Source organism: Aedes albopictus, chromosome 2 (genome assembly GCF_035046485.1).
Source record: "Aedes albopictus strain Foshan chromosome 2, AalbF5, whole genome shotgun sequence".
Classification (NCBI taxonomy): domain Eukaryota; kingdom Metazoa; phylum Arthropoda; class Insecta; order Diptera; family Culicidae; genus Aedes; species Aedes albopictus.
Window position 1 is genome coordinate 135,766,801 of NC_085137.1, and position 18,248 is coordinate 135,785,048.

Below are 18,248 nucleotides of genomic sequence, written 5' to 3' on the forward strand. Positions count from 1 at the left end.
TGCGGCAGCATTACCGCCCGCGCTGCATCCTTCTCCTCCAGAACCGCTCTGCACTCCTCGTCGAACCATTCGTTCCGTCGATTCCGTTCCACGTACCCAATGGTGCTCTCGGCTGCATTGTCGATAGCTGCTTTGACTGTTTTCCAGTAGTCATCTAGAGGGGCCACATCCAGCTTGCCCTCCTCTGGCAATGCTGCCTCGAGATTCTGTGCGTATGCTGAGGCGACATCCAGTCAGTCACCATGATTGGAGTTGATGTTGGCGCCACGATAGGTCCTGAAGTCGATAATATTGGAGAAGTGCCGTCCATCAATTAGAACGTGGTCGAATTGCGATTCCGTCTACTGTGGTTATCTCCAGGTGTAATGATAAAGGCGGCTCTGTTGGAAAAAGATGTCAATGGCCATAGTTTTGGAGGCGGCAAAGTCGATGAGTCGTGGATTGTTTTCATTTGTGAATTTAATGTTTTTCTATGCACCCGCAAACCTTCAAAAACCTATGTTTTCTGTATTAAGATTTCTTCCTGTGATTCTTTCAGAAATTCCGAGATTTCTTCAAAACTTCGTTTCACCATTAATTGAGAATTTTTTTCAGGGATTTCGTTTGAATTTTCTCGAAAAATTTCCGCAAGAATTCTTTTAGGTTTTTTACTGAAAATTTTGCAAGGATTTTTTAGAAAATGTTCTTTATGGATTGCCTCAGAGATTTTTCCTTGGATCCCATCAGAAATATCTGTGGGAATTTCTCCAAAATTTTATATTTTAGGAATGTTTCGAAATTTTTGCATGGATTGTATCAGAAATCATCCAATTTTTTTTTTTAAAGGAACTCGTACAGAAATTCCTTCAAAAATTCTTCGACATATTAACATACGAATTTCTCCAGGGGTTCTTTTTAAAAAATCGTCGAGATTTGTTGAGAAACTCTTCCAGGAGTTTTCAAAATATCTTCCAAAATATCTATCGGAAAATCCTCTCTAGATTCGTCTCTAATTTCACACAACTTTTTTTTTGCATGGATTGTTTCACAAATGTTTCAGGAATACCTCCAGATATTTATATGGAAAATCCTTCGGGAATTCTTTGAAAACTTAAATTTCCTCAGGCATTTTTTCACGGATTTTTTTGAGAAATGTTTTTTTGATTCATTCGGAAATATTCTGCAATAAAATTTATACAGTGATTTCATAAGAAATATCACTAGCGACTGTTCCAGAATTTCTTAAAGGTTTGAAGTGTTTTTTAAGAAACTTCTCCAAACCACTCCTTAATGAATTTATTTAGAAACTGCGAGTTTTGTTTTCACTCATATTGGTCTGACGTGCTGAAAACAAACAAACACAGAAGGTTGTAAAATGATTACACAACTCGTAACTCGTTGTAAAAGGACTACACAACTCGTATAACAAAACATCTCTCTTTTCTATTAGTTCACCTGTACACATATTGTCTTGCATATTGTCAGGTCATTTGACATCACACATACGGAACCAATTTTATTTCTAGTTGCAATATTGTTCACTTTCTTTCAGAATCAAGCAGTTTTCCGGACATTCAAAACAAAACAAAAACCCATCTGCATATTCCGAAAAAAATGTTTAGCAGTAGGTACTTGATAATACAAGATGACAGAACGCAAGGAAAACGTCCCCCGTTAGCTCCCAATTGAACACTCATAAACGAATCCACCGAGTAGCCTCCAAGGCAGCAAACCAAACACGCGTGAGCTCTACTGAAAGCCTCTCTGGAATTATTTCCGCAGAAATCCCTGTAAAATTTCCCGAAGGGATTCAAAAAGTTTATTTCCAGTATTCGTTATATATCATTATCTTTTATTATTTTCACATGCTTACATTTATTATCATGTTTAACACAAATTTAAAGCGATTGGTACGGTATGTCCACGCATTCCTCCTCCTCTGTAGATTCTAGAATTGCTTCGACGGAAAACCAATCGTTCAAATTCGACACAATTCGAAGAATCATCTTTGCGACAATACAACGCAGTAGGCCTAGCCGTTTTGATGCCTGTAACATATTTTTGATATGCTGCAAGCCACAATATTGACAAGAAAAGAAATTAGGCCTAATCCAACATGATTACTTTCCAGGATGCTTTCTCATACTGGCTGCGTTTGTATTAGATTAGCTTAGATTAGATCTAGAAGCCTTCTTGGGATTTCTCAAGAATATCTGCCAGAGATACATCCCAAAATTCTCCCAAGAACTCCTTTAGAAAACCTTCCGAGTAGCTTCCGCAATTGCTGCATGAATCTTTAGAAAATTTACAAGGAATTTCTTTCAGAAAATCTTCCACGGTTTCCTTAACCCTCTAATACCCGAATTTTTGATTTTGATCTAAATATCATTTTTCGTCATCCAAAATCGCTTTAAACATGTTTTGGAAGATGATTCTTTTTAATTCTCAATTTCGTGAATTTCGGTTTTTGATTTTCCTAATTTTCATTTTTGAACATCCCCACACTTTTATATTTTTCCTGGAAGGCACTTAGGGAAACGGATTTTTTGAGATGAAAGCATTTTGAGATTTTATGATTATTGTTGAAATATTATTATTTTAAATTTTTTTCACAGAAAATTTTATTTTCCGTGTAATTTTAGGGAAAATAATTTTAGAGTATATTCGATTCCCTTAAACTATTAAACAAGGATAGAATGATTTGGGAAAAATTTGCCATGAACATTAAGAAATTTCTCCATGAATTCGTTTTGTTAACCTTTCACGTATTTCTTCAAAAATTCTATAAAAAAATCAGAAATTTCCCCAATTTTTCATGTTAAATTTCTCTGGGGATTTCGTTGGAAAATCTTCAAGGTTCGCTTTGAGAAATTAGGGATTTCATCAGAAATCGTACCAATAATTTCTTTAGAAAAACTTCATTGATTTCCTTTTAACATTGCTTTACAGATTTCCTTACAAAGAATCAAAGATTCTCGCAGAAAGTCTGCCATGGATTCAGAAATTGCTTCATAAATGCCTTCGTACAGCTTACCATGGGTTCATTTAGAAATTCCTACAAGGACCCTATCAAAACCCTTCTAGGAATTGCTTTAAAAAGTCTAGATATTTCTTCGGTTTATTTTTCAGAGATTCTTCCAAAGACTATATTAGAAATTTCAGTAGGAATGTCTCCAGGAGATTTTTCATGGATAATTTCTTTGTATTGCAATCCCTCCAGATACACCTGCAGAAATTAAATACCAATTACCGACAATTGGATATAATCATGTTCCAAGATTTAATGGCAATGAATCGAACATGGAAACAATACGAATTAATCCTGTTTGGGAATAATGTTCGAACAACAGTGTTTTCTTTTAAATTAGAAATGTCCCAAAAAAAATCTTTGGAAAATCCTATAGAAAGTTTTTTTGCATTACTTCAGTATTTTCACATATTCTTTCAGATAAAGCATGTATTGCTTCAGAGTTTCTACATGAATCTCTTCAGAAGTTCCTTAAGAGATTCGATTAGAAATTCCTCTTGGATATTTATTCAGAAAATCCTCAAGAGATTCGTTTGAGATCTTCTCCAAGAATTTCTCCAGAAGTTTACACGGGCATTATTTTACGGATTCCTTTGAAAATTTTTTCTACGGTTCATTTTATAATATTTTTCGCGATTCATCCAGTGATTCCATTAGAAATTTCCAAAGCGATTTTTCCAGAAAACCCCAAAAGAGTTTTTTGAAAACCTAACAGGGGATATTTGAGAAATTCATCCATGAATTTCTTCAAAAAATTTCCCCAAGGATTGCTTTAGGCATTCTTCTACAAATTCTTTCAGAAATTTTACAATAAACCGTCCATATATTTTTCCAGAATTGAACTCAAAGAATTACCTGTGAAAGACCTACAAGAATTTCTGCGGAAAGTATCCTCGAGAGCTTTTCTGGAAGTTTTCCAGGTGTTTGTTAACAGATATGTAGGTCTGAATAGTCCTCAAGAAATTTTTACAAGATTACATAAGGAAGACTTCCAAGAAGGAATGCATGATTTCCAGAGATTATTGCAGAAAATCTTCGAGGGAATCCTTTAGAATACCATTAAGAGTTTCCTTTCGGAAATTAATTTGGCTGATAAAAAATTCATTTTGACTTTTTATCTCCGCCCCCTTTAACATTTTTTGGCTGAATCTCGAATTTTGAGAGGGCAAATGAAAAATATTTATCAAAATATCGCGTCTTGCCAAAAATTCTTTAACAAATCCGATGAGTTTTTAATATTTTACAGATTGACTCAACACTATAAAAGTGAAAACAATATTTGTAACGGCCTTAATGGATTTAGAAAAACTTGTCTTCACTAAAAATTTCATCAGATATTCCTTCAATGTTTCCTTCACAAATTTCCCTATCAATTTCTTTCGCACCAACTTTCCAGGAGGGCGTAGCTGCTTTTGGATACATTTGCTTCTTGCAAAGTTGTGGAACATATTCTACAATTCCCATGTTATTTACAATCACCTCTAGGCAGAGAATGTGTTTCCCTTTCCGAGAGGATTGCGTGTGAGCAATTAATTATTATCCACAGCAATACAAGCTGATTTAGTTTAAAAAAGCAGTAACGTCCTTTTGCAATGTTGGTGCCCATTTAAGAAAACCTTCCATGGATTTCTTTAGAAATCCCTTCACCCTATCTTGAGTTATACCTTTCAGAAAATCTTCCATGGATTCCTTCATTTCTAGAAACTTTTTGGAAAAATCTTGTTTAGAGATGTTTTCGTGAATTTCTTTAGAAATTTCATCAGGAGTTTCTTCTAAAATTCCTCTTGAGATTACTGAAGAAATTTCTCCAAGTATTCCTCTAGTAGAGATGCCACGAGCTTTCTCTGAAATTTCTGCTTGGATTCTTTTTGAAAACCTCTCACTAATTTTGCCAATAAAAATCTTCATTTACTCTTCCAAGAGATTAGGAATACAGAAATTTTCCAGAAATTTCTCTTACTTTTTCTCTATAAATTCTTCTTGGGAATCTTTAGGAAATGCTCTATAAATCGCTTCAAAAGGACTTTAAATTACTTATACCAGAAATTATTTCAAGGATTCGTTTAGAAACCTTCCAAGAGTTTTTTTCAAAATTGATTCATTACAAAATTAGTCCCTTACCGAATTCGTCCAAGGATTCTTGAAGAAAATGTTCCACGGATTTCTTCAGAAATAACTTCATGAAGTATTCAAAACATTCATTCAGGAATTTCTCTAGCGTTTTTTTCAGAAACTCCTCCAAGGATTCGTTCAAAAACCTTCTAGGAAATTCTTTGGAAAACCCAGATAAACCTGAGTTGCTTCCAAGGATTCTTTTTGAAATTCCTTCGATTTCTTCACGAATTCTTTCAGAGATTTGTACAGGCATTTTATTAGCGATTTTTTGAACTTTCTGCATAAACATTTCCAGAGACTTCTTCATAATGCTAAGAATTTCTACAGGATTTTTTTCACCAGTTCACCAGCCCACTACCGTCAGCACCACGCTAATGCTAAGTACTAAAAGCGTAATTTTTTTATCATGTTGTACAAAATACAACAGCGCGATCGCTCGAGGGTTAAAAATTCTTACAGATGAGGTTTTACAGAAGTTCTTTTAGAAATCCCTAGAGTTATGATGAGCCTATTTTTGTTTTTCTAGAGGTGATGATTCTTTTGTGTTGAGGGGCAAAATTGTAGTCATATTATTGTGCTATTTGCTCTAGAAATTATCACATTGTTATCAATAAGGAACTGTTATATTTCACGGTCAAATGAGTGACAATCGGTTATTCTCTTGTCAGATCTATGCGTCCAGTCCGAAGATTTGGCAATGAATAGAACATGGAAACAACACAAATTTATTATGTTTCAATCATCAATATATTGACGTCCACCAATGTGACGCAAATATTGTGTTCAGACGATCCAAACATATTATAATTGGCTCCTTTAACGGTGTTGAAGGATTGAATTCCATATTCTGAATCTGCACGTCAAACTGAGCCGAAATCCAAATTTTCATGAGTTTCAATGCCCGGGAACCTATTTAATTATCAATTTGAAGTTTATGTTGGAGCGATTTGATGAATCACCTTCGTTGGAAAATCTTTTTGAAATTGAGTTTAGATATCAAAATAAAGTTAAACAATCAGAAAAAAAAAACAAATTGGCTCAGTACACGGCGCGTTTTTGTATAAAAATAAAAAAATCATTAAATTTTCAAAATTTAAGAACCCAATTAGCTTTTAATTCATAAAAGGAGGATTGAAAATTGGTTGACTCCACTCCATGTTTTTAAGAACTGTGAAACTCAATGTTTAAGCGAAATTCAAAACCTGCTGAACATGTTCTACTTAAAAATTTTTGAAGCACGGCACGGTGTCGAAATCAGCACTCAATTATACATCAAAAAGGATGGTCGTTGATAGAAGTTCACGAATTTTGTTTTATTTTGTAAACCAGTGTAATTGACGATTTATCCTATGGTCCAGATTATTTGGGAAGTGTCAAGGGAAGTGTTTGTGGTATGTTCTGCAAAATCCCAAAAACAAATTCCAGAAGATTGAATGTTATGATTCATCTTGTCGCATTATTATTTGCTTCGAGTAAAGTAAATCACACGACACTGGTCAGCTTATGACATCGCCACCATAATTCGTTACATGTCTGCTGTTTCTGGTACAAATACCAACCCTTTCGTTCGTGTTGGGCTCATTTCTTCGGTGAACTTTAAGTCACCCCACCATGCTTCGTTACACTTCTAATCTCTCTGGCCGCAACAGAAGCATGTTGCATGTTTCGGACATTTGCCATTCCATTATCCAACGAGTTCAGACTGTTATATTACTGACCGGCAATTTTCTTCCGACACCGTCGTCGCTCACCAAGAACCATCCGGCACCGGTACTACTGCTTTGGGATTGGCAACCCGCACCGACAGATTTAGGCCAACCGATAAAGAACGGAATGGCAACTCGTATGAAAGCCGTCTTCCTTCCTTTCAGGGCGAGAGAGTATGTACCGCGGTGCTGTTCCGGAACAGTTCAGCGCGGGGGGTTCCCGAGAAGGGTGAAATAGCAAAACAAAATGTCGAATATATCATCTTCACACAGATATCAAACGTTGTCAGTGACATTTCAAAACTTATGCAAAAAAAAAACGAAACATTTTGAACATCTTTTAATTTATTTTCCGTTTAATGTTACTGAAATCCCCATTAGACACATTTGAGTCTGGATATCATTACAATTCAGTTTGAATCATTGCACCAAAGAAAAACTGAACAAATATTTCGAGTTATCATTTTGATATTTCTTCACAGTCGGGTTGTGTCGAGTCATGGTGAACCACGAGAGGAAGCGATTAGTGCCACTTTTTAAAACCTCATCTAGTATGGGACAAAATATGTTGATACGGCGACTTTTTCGGCTGGACATGTTCTCTAATGGGCGGTATTTTTTTCTTCTCGTTCTTTGCAGGCCACCGGAATGACACCGCTAATGTACGCCGTGAAGGACAACCGGACATCAATCTTAGATAGGCTTATAGAACTCGGGTCGGACGTCGGAGCGAGGAATAATGTAAGTAGCATATTTCGGACCCCTGCGATCATTTACGGATGAGTGATTACTTGCGATTATCCTTTGTGACCTGAATTTCCCCCACCGATGATGATTAGGACAATGGAGCGTTATCATTTCAAACAGAGGTTCGCATCATTACCAACGACGGTCAACCTGTCGATTTCTGACCTAGTCCTGCGCCTCATTAAAGACCTTGAAAAGTTATCAACGAAATGGAATAGCAGCAAGCAGCAACACAACAAAAAGTATTTCAAGATCTCCATAAAATCGTAATAATTCAAGACCACAACCACCCCCTATAAAATCTCGACGCCCCAAATCAATGCCACAAACGGAAAACACAGTTTTCGTCTCTCGAATCTCACCCACGCCAGTCGCGTCAGACTCGTAATCCGCGCGCCATGCCGGCAACGAACGGGTGTTGGTAGGTATATTTGTGTTTTGTGAACGATTAATCGCTCACATTTCCTCCCCAAGCTGTTCCATGCGTTTGGAGCACCCCAAGCCACGCTACCGCCGGTCAGAACCAAAAGTGTGTGGATCTGATTAGCATTCCAGGTTAAGTTCAACCGGCCACCGTTTTTGGCGATTCGATTGACCAGTTGCCGATGCCAAAGAAGGTGTTATGAAAATCTTTAACCGCAAAATCGGTCGACTCGCGATCCGTTGTGGTTGATTGTTTCGATGATTTTCGCCTCCCAGCTGGGAATTTGGATATGATTTCACGGTTCCGGTCGAGGAGGCGGAAATTGTGCCGGAAAGTAGCGGTTGAGCTTCTGTTCGTTGTTTTCTTGTTTATGATTGTTGCGGATTGTTAGTTTAGTCTCTGTCTTAGCATATAATTAAAATTAACATTGTTTACTAGACAAAAGATACACTTTTTTTTAAATTCGGTAACAATTCTGTTTTGGGTTTCGATATTAGAAAATTTGTCACATAAATGAGCAAAAAGAAAACTTACAACTATTTCAGTGCCGGGAGAGCTAATCGGCTTTCAGTCTTTGGAGCGATCAGAACTAAAGCATGATTTCTATGCCTGACGTTTCGATTGTATATTCAATATTTTTCAAGGGTTAGAAACGTCGGGCGTAGAAATCATGCTTTAGTTCTGACCGCTGCAAAGACTGAAAGCCGATACAAACTCCCAGCAATCGAAAGCAGGGGCGTTTCTGTTGCTTTGCAAAGAAATTGCTGGAGATCTCAGGGACGCTTCAGATGGTTCGAGGGGATCCTGAAGGTCTCAGGGGCATTTCAAGGGGTTTTTATAGGCCTTCATAAGAGTCCGATGTGGTTTCAGGGGAGTTTCACAGAGGTCACAGGGGATTTCAGGGACGTTTCAGGTGGTTCAATTGGGTTTCAAAGGGTTACTTAGGGGTTTCAGGGGCGCATCAAGAGGTTTTCAGATGCCTTCATTGGAGTCCGATGAGGTTTCAAGTCGGCCTTCAAGGGGGTCTCACAGTCGTCTCAAAGGCGATTCAAAGGGTATCAGGAGCGTTCCAGGGAGTTTCAAGGAGTACCATGAGATCTCAGGGATGTTTAAGGGAGACCCAAGGGTTTTCAGGGGGTACAAAGAATTCTCAAGGCTGTTACAAGGAGTTTCAGGGGGGTTATTGGTCTCAAAGAATTTCATGGGGGTCTAAGGGGTGTCTCAGGGGAATTTTAGGTGGTCTTATGGGTGTTCCATGGAGTTTCAAAGGGAACCAGGAATTCTTAGGAGTGTTTCCCTCCAAAGGGACTCAGGGCATATCAGGAGATATCAGTGTTTTTTTTTTAAGAGAATCCTAAGGAGTGTCCAGACAGGATATACTGGTACATCCTGAATCCCCATGAAACACCCCTGAAATCCTGTAGCTTCTCTGGAACTCCTGAGATCCATTAAGACGCCCTGAATGGCCCCCAGATCTCCCCTGATACTTCATGCAATGCCTCTGAGAACCCCTGAAGCACCCCCTGAGACCCCTTGAGGACCCCGAAAGTCTATGGGACCCTTGGAACGTCTCTGATCTCTCCCGCAACACGCCGTGGAACCCTCTGATATGCCCCAGAGCACAGTGTTTTATTTTGCCGATTTCGTGCGCTTTTTTAATAACGTTTCAACCGATGATTTTAGCGATATAGTTTCTTCGGAGATGTTTCTACATTAGACAAGGCGCTTCTTTTGACATAAAGAGTTGAATGATCAATCCACCTATAAGTGAGATGAAAAAAAATATTTTTTCGAAAAATGCAGATAGACGTTTGATGTTGAGCATATAAAAATACACAATTTTGCTGAACATTGCGACATTCTATCTCGTTAAATGAAGAAGTTATTAGATAATTTCAATATTTGATAATTGTTTGTTCATTTACCATAACATATAAAGAATACACTTGTATACAAAAGTTTAAGCCATTTTGATATAGTAGAAATATAGTTGTTTCATTATTCGAAACGGTTCTCTGCGCCATTTTGCGCCTAAAGCAGTTGGACGAGTTCGAAGTTACTCTATAAATATTAGTAATTTGTAAATAACTTTGTAATTTTAAAAGCGAGCGTTTTTCGATGTTCATCAAAAACATGTATTTTTACATTCCAAACAACTTTGCAGAAGACGCAAAAAATCTAAAAAAATCCCGTTAAAAAGTTATGATAAAATATATGATTTCTAGGGGTCATGCACATACAACGCAATATATCTCGTAAAGTATGAGATTCAGCATTATGGCGTTTTTGACAAAGTTGTTCAAAATTGCATTTTGCACAACTTTGCCGAAGACATCAAATGTCTATCTGCATATTTCGAAAAAATATTTTTTTCATCTCACTTATAGGTGGATTGATCATTTAACTCTTTATGTCAAAAGAAGCGCCTTGTCTAATGTAGAAACATCTCCGAAGAAACTATATCGCAAAAATCATCGGTTGAAACGTTATTAAAAAAGCGCACGAAATCGGCAAAATAAAACACTGAGCAGAGGCCCTCTGCAACCCCACTGAAACCTCCTAAAATTCCCTTGAGACTCCCCAGTGCGCTCTGAGATCCCTGGCGTCCCTGAAACGTGCTTGAGATACCCTGTAGCGCTCTTGAGACCTAGTATTCCTTGATAACCCTTGGGACCCCGTTGACATGTTCAGGGGCATCTCCTGGAACCCCCTTAGAAGCGTCCCTGAGGCCACCTATAAGCTTCTTGAAACGCTCCTTAAACCCCCTGAAGCACTCATGTGACCCCCGAGAGCCTCCTTGAAACACCTCCTGATACTTCCTAAAACTCCCGGAAACGCCCCTGAGACCACTTGGTACCACTCTGAAACCCGTTGGGACCACCTGAAACTCCCCTGAGATCTCCTGATAACCCTACCGTGAAACTCCTTGGCACCCTCTTGGCACGCCCCTGAGATCTCCTAGTACCCTCTGAAACCCCTTGGGACTCTTTAAAACGCCTCTGCAACATCCCTTCTCTCTCCCGTCATTACCCCGTAATCCAACTGAAGCGGCAACGAAACCAATCGAAACGCGCCTAAAAGGCTCCTGAAATCGTCTGAAACAACCTTCTGGAACGCTCCTGTAGCTCCTTGGGGGGCGTCCATAAAAGACGTAGCTTCCACCCTCGTAGCATTTCGGCAAAAATTCGGAAACCCCCTATTAATGACGTAGCATTTTGAGAATTCTTCCCTTTTTAATTCCTCCAGCACTTTCATCTGGGATTTCTCCAAGAATATCTTTTGGGGTTCCGTTTGTGAAATCTTCCTTGTATTCCTTCAGGGGTTCCTTCAGAGATCCCTCCAAGACTTCTCTTCGGAGTTTCTTAGATTTCACCAAAAGTTCCTTGTTAGATTTCTCCGAGTGTTTTTTTTCAAGGTTTTCTAAAAGTTTATCCATGGTTTCCTTTAGGAGTTCTTCAAGCAGTTTTTTCGGACATCTCGTCAGGGATTTGAACAGGAATTTCTTTTGAGATTCCATCAGAACTTCTTTCTGGGTTTCCTAAAGTAGTTCCTTTCGGGATTCTAGGAATTCCAGTAGTACTTTCTAGATTTCCTTCAGGAATTCACTCAGATATTCATTCCGAGACCTCTGCAGGAAACCCCTCCGGCATTTTTTTTCAAAACCCCTCCAGAAGGTATTCTTCCAGGCAGTGTTGAGAATATTTACATGAAAAAAATGTTATACTCACTTGCTACTAACGTAGTTCAGAAGCATGCTATAAAAAAAGGTATTCGAAGGACTTTTACATTGTAGTTGTATCTAAAAGTTTGCCGAATAAAGTAGAGATCGCGCACGCAAAGAGAAGTCGTTGGAGGGCTGTGAGCACGAGGTGAGTATAAATTATACTCATTATCACCGCGTGATACTCTTACTTTATTCGATAAAATTTTAGATAACACTACTCTATAAATGTTCTTCATACTTCGTTTTTTGAAAGCATGCTTCTAAAAAGAGATAGAAGCAAGTGAGTATAGCGCTTGCAAAAGAGTATTCCCAACACTGTCCCTAGGAGTTATTTTTTTGGATTCCTTCCTGGATTCTTCTGGGAGTTTCTTCTGAGATTCCTCGAGGACTTCCTTCTATGATTTATCCAGGATTTTTTTCCAGGGACTCCTCCAGGAACTTTTTCCGGTATCCTTTTATTCATTCCTTCCAGGATTCCTCGAGGATCTTTCAGAATTCCGCTAGGAATCTCTTTACAGATTCCTCCCATAGTTCCTTCTGGAATCCCACCAGGATTTTCTTTCTTAGGTTTTACCAGAAGTTCTATGTGTATATGTTTCGGGATTCCCTAAAAGTTATATTAGGGATTCCATCATTTTTTTTTCGTGTTCTCTTTAGAAATGGAACCAGGAGTTCCTTCTGAGATTCTTCCAGGAGCTTATTCAACATTTCTCCAAAAGTTCCGTTTAGAATTTCTCCAGGAACTCCCCATGGGATTTCTTTTGAAATTTTTCTGAAATTTACTTTCAAGATTCCTCCAGGAGTTCGTTCTGAAATTCTTCTGGAATTTCCTTCAGATTCCTCCAAACACTTTTGGAATGTTTTCTGAAGTTTTTTTTTTTTGGGATTCCCAATAGGAATTTCTGTGGAAATGTTATCGTTCTCCTGTTGGGAAACCTTTACAGACCACCATAAGAAATGCCTTACAAAGCTGCTAAAGGAACCCTTAAGAAATAGTTGCAGGAATTCTTCGAGGAAGTCTTGTAGAAACTATATAAGGAACTCCTGGAATAATGCCAAAAACTTAGAAAATTTTTCCTTTGCAACCTTAGCGGCGTGCAGTACCCTAAGGTACAACGGGGCAAGTTGAAACGGGTGGGGCAAGATGAAACAGTGGGTTACCATGATGTTATCCAATGATGGTGAACATCTTGAATGCCATAACATATTCTTTTTGATTCAAACAATCTTTTGACGAGATAAAAATTTCCAAATTGTATTGAAATCTATTTCAAAACTCCGCGTTTCATCTTGCCCCACCCGTTTCAACTTGCCCCGGTGTACCTTATAGCAAGCAGCAAATCCAAGTATCCATTAGCACTATATTTCGCCTTTTCCGGATGCCGTTTGGACGAACGCCGTTTGACCGAACGCCATTTTGCCGAATGCCATCTGGCCGAAGGGTCCTTTGGCCGAATCGTGATCAAAAGAATTCAGAAGTTAAGAGATGAACCAGCCTAGGGCTGAAAACCTCTATAATAAAGAAATAATAATAATAATAATTCAGAAGTTTTTGACATTCTAACTGCCAATATGATCATCAGAAATAATTCCTTCTTTAAATCATAGGCTATTCTTTCTAGTTTTCACATTCAGAGATTAGTTGGCGTTGAAACTGCCTGTATTTTATCACAGATTTTTCCTTCTTTGACTCATAGGCTATTCTTTCAAGTTATACTGAGGCTGGGAACAGTGGTATGGTCACTTGAGTACATCATTATTGTTTCGGCCAAACGGCATTCGGCCAAACGGCATTCGGCAAAATGGCGTTCGGCCAAATGACCCGGAACCTTCCGGCACATAGGGTTATTAAGCGGCCAATATAGAGCGTTTTGGCTCCTTATTAGCACTATATTAGTCCCGAGGTAAGTTATAGTGCCTCATAGTTACTTGGAAACTATTGGTCGTGAGAAGCATTTAAGCCACGGGTTCCCAACCGGTGGTCCGCAGCCCCCTGGGGGGCCGTGAAGCCAGTCTAGGGGGGCCGCGATGTTACCAAAAAAAATGTTAAATTTGTATTCTATTTTGTGCAAATTATATCAAATTTTAATTTTGTATACCGCTGCCCCCAAAAGCCACAATTTGAGGAACAAATTTTCAGTATCAAACGCCTTCAGAAGAAAAAAATTTCGGCTGCGCCGCTATTTTTCAGCTATGATTCAAATTGAATGTTCATGACATAATTTTTACGAAATGTGAGTGTCATTGATCGTCGAAAATTCCTCCCACAGTAAATTTCTGGCTACGTCACTGTACCCAAAAATCTCGATTTCGTTCATATAATTTATATATTTTTTTTAATTTTCATTGGGCCGCGGATGTTTTGACAATTCTTAAAGGGGGTCGCCACCTCAAAAAGGTTGGGAACCCCTGTTAAGCGATATTGATTTTCATCTGCATATACATTATTCTTTCATTATTCAATATTTTTTACGCAGGATTTCAAAACCTTTTTCTCAGATACAGTTGTTGCGTTCGATAGCTGCATGTCTTATGAAAAGAAGCCGAAATTTATATCCAATATTTGTTATTTACATTAATGTGAATGGCAATGGAATGGATTTTCTGGATTATGATACTTAATGCAAATAAAAATTTTAGAAGTTACGAAATACCTTTTTTTGTATAGGCTCATTATAAAGCTACGTAGCATATCATAGACCCCTACCCCCCTTTCGTCACACTTCGTCACAAAATCATAAAATTATTTCATTAGCACATGATTCGAGAGCTCAAACTTTCTTGGGTGAATAACAGCGCCGGCCAAATATTTTGTAGATATCGATTTTTGTGCATTATTATTTTTTTTTAAATTCGATTATTTTTGAATGTAATATCTTTGCTATTTATTTTCAGCTATTTTTCGCATATACATATAAAAAACATCGGACAATAAAAAAGCTTGATGCGTGTAGCTCATAGAGCCCGAATCTTACTTAGCTTTTTGACAATATATATTTCAATTATGATTTTTCAAGCTTGGGATATTGAATTAAACTACACATACATTGCAAAAAAAAATAAAGCTTATGTTCACCGCACATACCAAAAGCTCAAATTGGTACGTTGCTTATCGTAGGTACCAGTACTAAAGGAGACGACATTCCCAACCGGAGACCATGACCCCGTTTATGCGGCGTGAATCACTGAGTTTCGTGTGCTACACATTTACCTACTACTGCCACACTGTTATTATTGCTTCTCTAGTTGACTCTGCTGTTATTTCTGAAGTCCAAGCATTCAGTGTGTTGAGATTTGTCCTAGGCCAAAAAGAATGCCGTCCCCATACCTGCTCCTACCCAAACACAACGACACAATCACCTGATGGCGTGTCTTGCGTAGTCACAATCTTGATTTTTCGGCGTTCCTTAGTTTGGTTTGGTTTGGTCTCGCAGTGCGGGAAATTTTAGTGACTGTGTTTTGTTGTCCCATGCGAGGCAAGTAGGAACGTGAAAAATGGAACCGAAAATCGTATGAAAAGCAAAGCAGCGATACCTAATTCAACACCTTGGACGTCACAGCAGACCACGTGGCGATTTGCAGGACTGACCGCGCGTCCCTCACATTAGCATTTCTCCCAGTCCGGTAGTCTAGGATTCGGGGAGGAGGTGGGAAATTTTGCGTAAGGTTGGCTTATTTATTCGGTATTAATGAGGGAGTAATTCCTCATCCTACTGTGGCAGCAGGTCAGCGACACCGACCAGTAACTGCCGTTATCGGTCAACAGTGTATCCTTTTTGCAGCTGTGTTGTAAATTAGGATTAGGTTAGTCATGGGGATTGTTGCGAAAGAAGGGTCAGTTGACATTTGTACACAAGATGACGTCAACGTCAATAGTAAGGTGAAAAATGGTGATGGGAGACACGTGGTATATTTTCAGTCCTATGCGCTAACTGTGCCTGTTCCTTGAATTAAACACGGTGAAGTTTGAGATTTTATAAAATGATAGCATATTTTCTACATCTACAATCTCACAATTCAAATATATTTATTTTCATAAATTAAGTTCGAATAAAATAAACACGATTTCAGTAAGATTTGAAAATCTCAAAACATAAAATATAATTGTAAAATAAAGGATACCTGGAGAAATCGGAAAGGATATCTGAAAAAGAAAATATCTCAATAAATCCTCAAAGAAGTATCTGAAAAAATCTCTTAAAGAATCCAGGAGAAATCTTCGTAGGAATATCCAAATGAATCTTGGGAAAAATAGCTGAAAGAGTGACAAAAGGAATCTTGCGAAAATCAATGGAGTAGTTAATGAAAGAGTCGCGGTAGAAATCCCCATAAAAGTTCCGGGGAAATTCTTAAAAGAAAACATGAACGAATCTTGAGAGGAATCCCTTGCATAATCCCGGAAAGAATCAATAAATCTCGAGAGGACTTCATGAAGGAGTCTCATAAGAGGAATTTCTGATGGAATCCCGGTTGGAGAAACATGACGTATCCCTGAAAGCGCTGCTAAAAAAAATCCCAGCAAGGAATCTCCAAAGCATCCTGGGGAAATGCCGATAGAATTCCGAGAGAGATCTCTGATAGAATTCTGGAGGAATACCTGAAAGAATTTCAGGAAAAAATTCTGAAAAAAATCAGTAAGGTATTTCGTGGGAGAATACCGATAGGAAATAACAGAAGAATCCCGTGAATAATCTCTAAAAGAATCACGGGAAAAACTATTTTTTTAAGTTTTTATTTTTGTGCATTTTAATTTATTGCTAATTTTACACTTGGGCAAACTAAGCAATAATCATTAGGCAATCCTTGAACTAATCTCGAGAATAGTCTGTGACAGAATTTCGGGAGAAACCCCGAAGAAATACCGATAAGAATCCTGGTAAATATTTATGCAGTAATCCAGGAAGAATTTCATGAAGGAATCCCGGGAGAAATTAATGATCGAACCATGAGAGTATTCTAATTCAAAACGGAATTTGTGATGGAATCTCTTGAGTAATCGATGAAAAAATCCTGGAGGAATCCCCAAGGTAATTAATCGTCGGAGAATTTCTGAAAGAAATCCATAAGGAATGTCGGGAGTTATCTCGGGAGAAATTTCTAAAGAAATCCAGGAAAAACTTTGAAAGATTCCATGAATCAAACTCAAAGATAACCCTGGAAAATTAGCGAAGAAATCCCAGGAGATTTCAGTAAACCTGGTACCGTAATCCGGGGTCAAATTGATCACTTGAAAACAACTTTTGCGGATAACATCAGTGGCAATTCAAATATTGTCAAAAGATTTTCTGTAAAACCAGTACCCAGTGGATCTCCATGGAACCATGTGACAGAATTTTGTTCAACAAATTTAAGCTTTAAGTTAAATAACTCCAAAAATCAAAAAATTGGAAATGCCACTTTGGGGCGAAATTGATCAGTATACAATTAAGCATCAGTTGGAAAGGAAAATTTCCTTCTTCGCTTAATTTTGCTCTTCTAAAACCGAATAACGTGTTTAAAATCTTACTACTAGTGAATTTAATATTTTAAATGCAAAATTAAATTTTGAAATTTCCCCTTAAACGCCTAAAGGTAGGCAATTTCATTTGAAATAATTGATGCCTATCACAATAAATGACTATTTAATCATAAAATGAACTTTTTTTTAACTATGTCCTGTTCTAATTAGCTACATAACTTCCCAACCAAGGCTCCACAAAAATGTTAAAACAGAGAATTTACGGGATGTACTATTAGCAATCGATTGTTTAGTAGCAATTATTTCAGCTAAATGAGTAATACATTGGAAATTCCTTAAAAAATAAGCCAAAACTAACTTTTTTCTGAAAAATTAAAAGTCTACACTCATCTCTAGACATCTACGAACCAGATGACGTAAAAAGTTTAGGATCATTTCGACGCTTAAGAGTTCCTAGTATGGAATTATAATGTAGTACCCGAACGATCAATTTCACCCCGCTGATCAATTTGACCCCGGTTTACGGTAATAACTTTGATGGAATGCATGAAAATATCCCTAAAGGGATCCCGGGAGACATTCCTAAAGGAATCCTTAGAGAAATCTCTGATGGAATCTCAAGAATAATCCACGGTGAAACCCAGAAGCAATCCTGGACGAAATTTCTAAAGAAATCCCAGGAGGATTTCTATCCAGAAAGTCAAAGATGAACCCAATCCTCCACTATAATAATCCTGGAAAAACCGTTGAGAGAATCCCGGAAGGAATTCCTAAAGAATTTCAAGGAGAAATCGCTGGTGGAATCCCGGGGAGAAATAATTTAAAAATCCCAGGAAGAATTTCTGAACGAATCCCGCGAGGAATGCTTGATGGAAATCCAGAAGATATTTTTAATGAATTCCGAAACAATGAAGGAAACCCGTGGGAACCTTTGGATAAACCCGGTTGGGATCCCGAAAGGAATTTCTGAAAGATTTCTGAAGAAATCGTTGAAATCTCGGAGAAATCCATTTGAGAATGTTTGGAGGAATCTCAGAAATAATTCATAGAGCAGTGGTGCTCAGGCT

At 38.0% G+C, this 18,248-nt stretch overlaps 1 protein-coding gene across 4 annotated transcripts in view; it reads left to right on the forward strand.

Moving 5' to 3' along the window:
• Positions 1 to 18,248, forward strand: part of LOC109417642 (serine/threonine-protein phosphatase 6 regulatory ankyrin repeat subunit A) — a 252,487-nt gene that overhangs the window by 28,931 nt on the left and 205,308 nt on the right. For all 4 annotated transcript variants that reach the window (XM_062850497.1, XM_029853479.2, XM_029853477.2 and 1 more), the window contains exon 2: positions 7,468 to 7,569. In XM_062850497.1, the coding sequence (XP_062706481.1) occupies positions 7,468 to 7,569 (102 nt within the window). The remainder of the gene's footprint in view (positions 1 to 7,467; positions 7,570 to 18,248) is intronic.